Source organism: Callithrix jacchus, chromosome 21, assembly GCF_049354715.1.
Source record: "Callithrix jacchus isolate 240 chromosome 21, calJac240_pri, whole genome shotgun sequence".
Classification (NCBI taxonomy): domain Eukaryota; kingdom Metazoa; phylum Chordata; class Mammalia; order Primates; family Cebidae; genus Callithrix; species Callithrix jacchus.
In genome coordinates, this window is record NC_133522.1 from 48,576,709 (window position 1) to 48,585,291 (window position 8,583).

General features: G+C 54.0%; 1 protein-coding gene across 6 annotated transcripts in view; it reads left to right on the top strand.

Moving 5' to 3' along the window:
• PDE9A (phosphodiesterase 9A) overlaps positions 1–1,090 on the top strand; it is a 116,993-nt gene extending 115,903 nt beyond the window's left edge. For all 6 annotated transcript variants that reach the window (XM_035283208.3, XM_035283211.3, XM_035283212.3 and 3 more), the window contains one exon: positions 866–1,090. In XM_035283208.3, coding sequence (XP_035139099.1) covers positions 866–879 — 14 coding nt within the window. In that variant the 3' untranslated portion in view covers positions 880–1,090. The remainder of the gene's footprint in view (positions 1–865) is intronic.
• The last annotated feature ends 7,493 nt before the right edge of the window (positions 1,091–8,583 follow it).

The following is an 8,583-nucleotide window of genomic DNA, read 5'->3' on the forward strand; positions in this document are numbered from 1 at the left end:
TGCTTTTCCAGTGACTCGGCGGTCAGAGCGCTGGTCCTGGGAAGTGCTCAGTGAATGTTGGCATTTAATTTCTAAGTCAGTTCATATTTTTTAGTGGCTTAAAAGAGGGATCCATATTTTATTTTACCTGAATGTGTTCAGTAATGTCTGATGGCCTCGTTCTTTTACAATGCTCTGTGTGTCAGCTGGGTGCGGTGGCTCAGCCTGTAATCCCAGCACTTTGGGAGGCTGAGGCAGGCAGATCACCTGAGGTCAGGAGTTCAAAATCGGCCTGGCTAACATGGTGAAACCCCATCACTACTAAAAACAGAAAAATTACCTGGGTGTGGTGGTGTGCGCCTATAATCCCAGCTACTCGGGAGCCAGAGGCAGGAGAATTGCTTGCAAAACCCAGGAAGCAGAGGTTGCAGTGAGCCAAGGTCGTGCCACTGCACTCTGGGCAACAGAGCAAGACTTCACCTCAAAAAAAAAATAATGGTCCGTGTGTAATCCTGTGACGTTCGTGAGACTGCCGGCGCTGTCGTTATTGTTGTTTCATTTTTTCTTTTGAAATGCCGTCTCGCTGTGTCACCCAGGGTGGAGTGCAGTGGTGCAGTCTCTGCTGCAACCTCCGCCTGCCAGCTTCAGGCAATTCTCCTGCCTCGACCTCCTGAGCAGCTGGGATTACAGGCACGCGCCACCACGCCCAGCTAATTTTCGTATTTTTAGTAGAGACGGGGTGTCACCATTTTGGTCAGGCTGGTCTTGAACTCCAGACCTTGTGATCCGCCCACCTCGGCCTCCCAAAGTGCCGGGATTACAGGCGTGAGCCACTGCACCCCAATCCTAACAAAATTTAAATCAGTCACCATTTTCCTTCTTCCAGGAGACTGTACCTGAGGAAAACAGGGACCGTGGCCATGGTTCTGGACACGCTGGCGGAGCCACGCAGGATCCTTGCACAGGGAGGAGCTGCCCAGGGCACCTGGCACCACACGACCACGTTTTCTAAGAACGGTTTTGTTCACTGACACAAAACAAAGGAATTCATGATGCTGTACATAATTTTATTTTTAAACTGTCTTTTAAATAATATATTCTTCTATGGAAAGGGCTACTGGATTCTTCCTTGGTCGCGTTGTGTACGCAGGCTGCTTCCGGTAAGTTCTCTCGTGGAGACAAAGGACACTGCTTCTTCCCAGGTGTATCTTTGAGCAGTTGACCAGTGTGACACGGTGCGTACGTCCCTGTAAATTCAGCATTAAACGTCAGAACGGTGCCCTGAGCACAAGGACGTGCCTGGGTCCTGTGTTTCTGAGCAGAGGGGACGTCAGTGCTGCGTGCAGGGCATCTGGGGACTGAGGCAGGTTGGCCAACTGTAGGTCATGTGTGTGGGAGCAAATGCGCACGTGACCACGGGGCGACACTCACTGGGCGCGCATGCCCAGGAAGGTTGGCGACTTCACATGTAAATCTTCAGATAAGGAGAAGAGACACAGGTGTTCAGCGCGTCTGAGGGCCTCTGTCTTGGGAGGAGAGATGGCCTTCCCTTCCCGCCGTTGTTTTTGTTTTTGTTTTTGAGACAGAGTTTCCCTCTTCTTGCCCAGGCTGGAGGGCAATGGCAGGATCTTGGCTCACCACAGCCTCCACCTCCTGGGTTCAAGCGATTCTCCTGCCTCAGCCTCCCAAGTAGCTGGGATTACAGGCACGCACCACCATGCCCAGCTAATTTTGTATTTCTAGTAGAGATGGGATTTCACCATGATGGTCAGGCTGGCCTCCAACTCCCGACCTCAGGTGATCCTCCTGCCTGGACCTCCTAAAGTGCTGGGATTACAGGCGTGAGCCACTGCACCCAGCCCCTTCCTGCCTCTGTTTCGGTAATAAGCACAGGGGACATTCTGGGTGGCACTGTGTCTACACAGGGGACCCAGTCCCCAGCTTGTCCATAGTCCAGTTCTTGCTGCTGCTGGGACAGTTACTCACCTGAGCTCTCACTGCGACTGCTGGCGTGCGGTGGACTCTGGAGACTGGATCTTATAAAAAGCAAGGAAAAGCTGCTGGCTGTGTGTGTGCCTGGGCTGCGGGCTCGTCTCCACTGCGCTCTAGTGCAGAAACACCCCTCGAGGAGCTGCACCCTGCAGAGCTCATCCGTAAAGGCCATTTGCATGGCCTGAGCTTTGTAAACTCTTTATTTCTGGGTTGGGGCCACTCTCCTCGGAGCATTTGTTCCCTCTTGTTGAATTCCAGAATATTACTTCCCACCATCAAATAATTCATTTTTTTACCTGTAAAAATAGCCATCTTGGGCCAGTTGCAGTGGCTCACGCCTGTAATTCCAGCACTTTGGGAGGCCGAGGCAGGCGGATCACAAGGTCAGGAGATCAAGACTGACCTGTGCAACGTGCTGAAACCCCATCTCTACTAAAACTACAAAACATTAGCCAGGGATGTGCGACTGTGGTCCCAGCTACTCGGAGGCTGAGGCAGGTGAATCACTTGAACCTGGGAGGTGGAGGCTGCAGTGAGCCGAGATTGTGCCTCTGCACTCCAGCCTGGCAACAGAGCAAGACTCCATCTCAAAAAAAAAAATCCATCTCATCTTGAATACAGCTCAATGCAGATAGGGACCTTGATTTCTATACCCCTTTTGGCTTCTGCTTTTTTAATTTGAATCCTAAAGCCAGAAGATATGGCAACATTGGCAAAAATTGAAGTCAAACGTAGGCATCAGGTCCGACGCCCTCCACCTCCATGCCAGCCTCTCTGAAGGGACTATTACCTGTACCTTAATTGGAATGCCCACCTCACCAAATTCTGCCCCTCGTCAAACTCCGTACGACGCTTCCTTGAATTTTACTATCATGAGCAAACATGCAGCCACACGCACACACACGTGGACACACACACACCAGCCCTCCATCACGCTGCCTCTGGTTCTAACCATACTGCGTCCTGGAACAGTTAAATCAACAAATGACTGAGGTCCGTTAGGGGAGGCATCTAGACAGCATCTACGGCGAGTCCTGGTTTGCGGCAGCCAGCCTGGTCTCCATGCGTGGGGCCCCCTAGAAAGCCCACCAACCCCCTCTCCTGTTGCAGAGTCGCCCCCAAAGCCCTACAGTTGGAGGCCGTGTCCACCCTCATCAGCCAGCACACCCAGAGCCTGCCCGTACTGGGAGGCGGCCACACGTGTGGACTGATTCACAGGCTACGTGTGGCCGTGGAGGCTCAGGGCAAGACAGATGTGCCCATGGCCCCAGAGAGCTCTGGGTCCCACAGCGGAGGCAGGTGTAGGGAATGCAGCACCCAGGCCTGGGGACGGGCCCGGCATAGGGAGTGAGCGTGCAGACAGAGGGGGCCACCCCCCGGCAAGCACAACCCACTGAACAAGATGCCCCCCCGGGATGGGCAGCACCGTCTCCACTGAGGACGGTGTGTTTCCAAGTGAACTCTCTGCCCGACAGTCAGCATGAAGGGTAAAGGTGTTTACAGCTGGGCCACATCAGGAGACTCGGGAGACAGCAGCAGCAATGCCTGGGGCTTTCCACGGCGAGCCCCCAGCACACAGCAAGCATCTCGTCAAAAAGAACAGAAAGTTGGCAAAGCGAGGGCCGGCCTGTACAGTCTGGCACCGTCCTGGGACGCCGTCACCACCTGTGCTCCTCCGAGGGCACAGGAAGGCGCCGTGTTCCGTTTTTTTCTCCCCAAGACCGTTATTAGCAATTCAAGTAGCATTGCATGTGTCAGAGACTGGATCTGAGAAATCCCAACAGATCTGCCTGGTCAATGTCACTCTCACAGTTGGGAGCTGGCTACGTGCTGTGTTGGGAGTGCAGCCCCGGCCCTCCCAGCAAAAGGCAGCACAGACCCTTGTGATTTCAGTTCTGACCTTGCGGGTCAGAAGGAAGGAGGAATGAGGAATGTCTGCTGCTGGCATCCTGGACGGGTGTCTGCAGCCGAATGCCCCCGCCCGGCCCCTCCCGTGTCACCTGTGACATCTCGGACTTTGCCTGCCTCCCACAGCTTCCTTCACTCATGACGTCCGAGGCCGGTCCGAGCGTCTTAGCCACGTCACGTGGGAAACCAGTGAAGCAGAACTGACCGCCGTCAGGTCTCGGAGAACCCTGGGCATCTGAAACACCTGGGCCCAGGAAAATGCCCATCAGTGGACACCGTCGGCTCCCAGGTGGCCTCTGGAACAGGGAAGCAGTCACCCCTGGTCCATCCCACGGGAGGCCATACCTCACTCCACTCCAGAGATGGCAACCAGGGCTGGATACCCCCCAGCCAGGAAACGCTGGGCAGTACCTGGGCAAGGTTGTGCTCTGCCCGCAGCTCCTCCACTGTGTCCACGAGGAGAGGGTTTAAATATCTAGTCCACAGGTAATCTGTCTAAAGGGCAGATACCATCGTCACTCTGCATTTGGGAGGGACTGTTCTCTGCTGGTAGCCAAGAGGGGCCCAGCAAGGTGCTGGGGTTCCAGTCCCCCTGAGTCCTCAGGCAGGTCTTCCCAGCCCCATCCTGGGACTCCCCACGCTGCCACAGAGAATACGAGAGTCAGGGGTGCCCAGATTCCTGGGAGCTGCGGCCAGTGCCCCGGCAGAACACGGCACCGGCCCATGTTGCTGCCTCAGGCAGGAACCAGAGCCTGTGGGGGTGACTTGCTTTGTTATGGGCTGAATTCTCTCCCCAAAATTTACGTCCAAGCCCTAACACCCAGTGCCTCCCAGTACGGTATTGGGGGACAGTGCCTTTAAAGAGATAAGGTCACACAAGCTCACGGGGGTGGGCCTGACCCACTCTGACCGTGTCTTACAGGAAGAGGAGGTCAGGGCACAGACGCACACGGGACGCAGGAGAGGCCAGCTCCCAACACGCAGAGGAGAGGGGGCTCAGAGGAAGCCCCCACCCCCGCCAACCTTCTCTCAGACTTCCAGAGATAAGTGTCTGTTTAAGCCCCTCACGAACCGTCCCCCACCCCCACTGCCTGTGTCCCTCACTAGGGCCACCCGAGCGGACTCACATCCATCACACATCACACAACACATATCACACGTCACACAACACATGCATCACACAACATGTCACACATCACATGTCACACAACACATCACATGTCACAACACGGTCACACACGTCACACGTCACACAACACATGCGTATCACATGTCACATCACATGTCACACAACACCACACGTCACAACACAGTCACACACACATCACAGGCCACACATCACGTCACATCACATGTCACACAACACACATCACACATCCCTCCAGACTGCCTCCCTGGTCAGCAACATGGGCCTGGCTCACGGCGGGCACTGGAGACAGTTGAGCTTGGGTTAACCGCGCCGGCACAGCACCTACCTCTTTCTCTTCTTTCTCCCTCTCCTCTCTGTGTGCACACCGGGACACACTTGCCCTGGGGACCAGCCCAGTCCTGAGGAGGCCCCTTAAAAAGCCTCTCTGGCTGGGTGCAGTGGCTCACACCTGTCATCTCAGCGTTTTGGGAGGCCGAGGCGGGCTGATCACAGGGTCAGGAGTTTGAGACCAGCCTGGCCAACATGGTGAAACCCCATCTCTACTAAAAATACCAAAAATCTCTGGGCGTGGTGGTGGTGCTGCCTGTAATCCCAGCTACTCGGGAGGCTGAGGTGGGAGACCTGCCTGAGCCTGGGAGGTGGAGGTTGCAGTGAGCCGAGATCATGCCACAGCACTCCAGCCTGGGCAATAGAGCCAGACTCCACCTCAAAAAAAAAGCCTCCCTTAGGCAAAGCCATCCATGAGAACCGGGAGAGGCGACCTGAGGGAATGTCCAGGCCTTACCTCCCCTCAGGTGAGGCCAGGCCTGCGGTTCACACCTTTAGGAAGCACAGACAGTGAGGACGCAGCAAGGGGAGGGGGCCCCAAAAGGAGAGGCTGCTCCCTCCCTAAACCTCTGCCATGGAGCCCGTGCCAGCTACCTGCAGGGCCTGTCTGCCAAAGGACCCGCAGACCCAGCCGCCACCACGGCCAGGCTGGGGTTGGGCCAGTTCACACACCACCTTGACCTGGCACAAACACGGTGTTTCTAGGAGGGTGCTCTGGAGGATGAGATGAGCCTCTAAATCGGTGGACTCGGAGGGAAGCAGGCTGCTCTCCTCAGGCGGGCGGGCCTCGTCCACTCCGGGAAGGCCGGGCTAGACCGAGACTGACCACCCAGCAAAAAGGAGCCCTCCCGAATCCTGCCTTGGGCCCAAGCTGCCACGCCCACCAGATGCCAGAGTTGCCAGGCTCCACAGTCACGGGGGCCAGTTCCTTAAAATCTCTCTCTACACACTCACATACACACACATTACACACCACATACACATTCACACTATGCACACTACACACATTCACACACAACACACTATACGAACACATAACACATGAACATACTACACACACCACACACATACTCAGTACACACAAGCACACTACACACACCCACTACAAACACTACACACACCACATACACTACACATACACACACACTACACACCACATACACATTCACACTATGCACACTACACACATTCACACACAACACACTATACGAACACATAACACATGAACATACTACACACACCACACACATACTCAGTACACACAAACAGTACACACACACCCACTACAAACACTACACACACCACATACACTACACATACACACACACTACACACCACATACACATTCACACTATGCACACTACACACATTCACACACAACACACTATATACGAACACATAACACATGAACATACTACACATACTACACACACCACACACATACTCAGTACACACAAACAGTACACACAAGCACACTACACACACACACCCACTACAAACACTACACACACCACATACACTACACATACATTCCCACAAAAACACTATACACCACACGTTCACTGACACAAGCATGTACACACGCACTCACTACACACACTACATACTCACATACACACACACTACACACCACATACACATTCACACTATGCACACTACACACATTCACACACAACACACTATATACGAACACATAACACATGAACATACTACACATACTACACACACCACACACATACTCAGTACACACAAACAGTACACACACACCCACTACAAACACTACACACACCACATACACTACACATACATTCACACAAAAACACTATACACACCACACGTTCACTGACACAAGCATGTACACAACACGCACTCACTACACACACTACACAAACATACCCGCCGCATAGCACACACATAAACACACCCAAACTGCACACACACACTACACACACATTCACACACTACACATACTGCACACACACTTTACACACAAACACTACACATTCACACGTACTACACATACACACTACACACTCATGCACACTACACATACTCAAGCACACATACACACGGCGCACACACATGGACACACGCACACATCCTGTCAGGCTGCTTCTCTGGGAAGCCCTGGCCAGGACAGCACAGGCACCCGAAGGGCGGGGCTAGAGCCAGGTGGGGAGTGAGGCTCAGACTTAGCTGGGACCAGGCCTCCTTCATGCACCCCAGGGATGTTTCAGAAGGGCCCACTGCACCGAGACGGGGACAAGGAGGTCATGGCCTGAGATGCTCAAGGAACAGCAGGAGAGTGTGTGGGAGGAGAAGGCCACCAGGAGAGCTCCTCAATGGGTGCTCTCCGTGCGTGTGGGCCAGCGACCAAGGCCACAGAAGGGACTCCACCTGAGGAACTCAAAAGAAAGGGGCAGAGAGTGTCCCCTGGGATGCACCTTCCTCCAGGAAGCCTCCCCTGACCGCCCTGTTTGTCACTGTATTCTCATTGCCAGCACAGGGCCTGGTGTCCCAAATGACCCAAGAGAGGCCACAGGGGGCCAGGGGGCCAGGGGCCCAATCAGAGGCACTGTCTGGGCTAATGCCTTTCCCTTTCCCCCTCCAGCTACCAAGGGAGCAAGGCAGGCTCCTCCACCCACTCACATGTGAACTGGAGAGGGAGGAAGGAGGGTGTGCTGGCATCCTCTAGCCTGAGCCCAAGCTCCAATGGCTCTGGGGGACACTCAAGGTCACAGCCTGGGGTGGACGGAGTCCTTTACTGCATTGGAAAAGCAGATGAGAGACCATTGCCTCTTTAGAAAATAGTAACCGGGCGGAGTGTGGAGGCTCACACTGTAATCCCAACACTGTAGGAGGCTGAGGTGGGAGGATCACTTGAGCACAGGAGTTTGAGAGTTTGAGACCAACATAGGAACAACATGAGACCACACCTGTCAGAAAAAAGAAGATAAGAACTAGAGAGTCAGAAATGCCATCTCTTTCTTTTCTTCCTCCTTCCTTTCCCTTTTTTTTTTTTTTTTTTTTTGAGACAGAATCTTACTCTGTCACCTGGGCTGGACTGGAGTTCAGTGGCACAGTCTCGGCTCACTACAACTTTTGCCTCCCGGGTTCAAGCGATTATCCTGCCTCAGCATCCCGAGTAGCTGGGACTGTAGGCCCCTGCCACTACACCAGGCTAGAAACGGGGTTTCACCATGTTGGACAGGCTGGTCTTGAACTCC